We start from the raw sequence: 1,519 nt of genomic DNA on the forward strand, positions 1-1,519 counted from the left end.
ATCTCACTTCTGTTGTCCAATAAATGCCTCTAAACCTTTCCTTAGATCTGGTAACTCACTCTGTTAGAATCTTATCTCTAGAAATCATACAAAAGGAAAAAAAAAAAAAAAAAAAAAAAAAAAAAAATGGAAATTTAAAAACCAAGCTTTTCTTTTCCAAAATCTAAGTTCAACAATAAAGGCAACATGCTCTTTGTAGTGAGACAATTTGTGCATAAACAAGTCAAAAAAGTATGGACAGAATTACAAATTTAGCAAGAAATTTCTTTTGGTAATAACTAAATGAAAAAAAAAAAGGAAAATAGAAGGATTATAATAATACTCTTTTCATTACAAATGACTGGACTGTGATGAGAGTTTTGTATGTTCTTCGTGTAGTGATAAATCTTATTTCACTCCTGCCATTCTATTTACAGTTGGACTAAAAAAGAAAATCCTCTAACAATCTTCTGGTGAACGTAAACACACGCATCCTTTTGGCAACTCAAAATCTGCCACTAAAATAAAAACATAATCAAAATATCAATTTTCATCAAACTTGAAGAATATCTAGCTAGAAGAAATATGGTACATATATATATTTCTTACAAAGAAAATTACATACATATATATTTTATATACATATACATTCATATATATACATATAATATATATACATATACATAATATATATATATATATATATATATATATATATATATATATATATATATATATATATATACATATACATATACATATACATATACATATACATACACATACACATACACATACACATACACAACACACACACACACACACACACACACACACACACACACACACACACACACACACACATCTATAAACACATAGACAGAGAAACAAACAGATAGATTGATAGATAGATAGACAGACAAAGACATAGATATAGATAGATACAGATATAGACATATATATCTATATACATATATACATACATATATCTATATCTACATATACATATATATATATATATATATATATATATATATATATATATATATATATATATATATATATATATATATATATATATATATATAGTTTACAGCAAAAGTTCACTCTAGTATAGTATTTTTTTCTAAGTTAGAACACTATATCTCTTCTTTAAGTAGATTATACAATCATTACCAGTTTTTGAATGGCACAACTTTTGCATATGTTTTTTATTTAAATTACAGCATAATAAAATACAATGTTGTGGTTCTGATATCACAAAATTCACCAACCCATCTCATATATGTTTTTGCACAGACGTGGAAGTTTGACAAGACTAGTATTGTCTCTCATCTATGGGATTGATGAGTCATTGCGCACACAACACTTTGACGCTGGCACATTCCAATTGTATTTATATGACTTACGCACCTGGAACTGTTCCTTGCAGAGAAGTCCAGTGGCTTTTAAGGAATTGAATTTTTCACGCATGTGCAGGGTGCTCTGTTTGTGACTAACTAAATACTCATTGTTACAGCCTCTAGAGACATACTCAGTG

General features: G+C 27.3%; 1 protein-coding gene across 1 annotated transcript in view; it reads right to left on the reverse strand.

The window, feature by feature from the left end:
* Window positions 1-1,130: 1,130 nt before the first annotated feature.
* The window catches only part of LOC119574129 (beta-1,3-galactosyltransferase 6-like), a 3,814-nt gene continuing 3,425 nt past the window's right edge, over window positions 1,131-1,519 (reverse strand). Inside the window, exon 2 of the mRNA XM_037921208.1 lies at window positions 1,131-1,519. This exon is cut by the window's right edge and continues 855 nt beyond it. Within this exon, the coding sequence (XP_037777136.1) occupies window positions 1,315-1,519 (205 nt within the window). The 3' untranslated portion in view covers window positions 1,131-1,314.

This window comes from Penaeus monodon, chromosome 6 (assembly GCF_015228065.2).
Source record: "Penaeus monodon isolate SGIC_2016 chromosome 6, NSTDA_Pmon_1, whole genome shotgun sequence".
Taxonomy (NCBI): Eukaryota; Metazoa; Arthropoda; class Malacostraca; order Decapoda; family Penaeidae; genus Penaeus; species Penaeus monodon.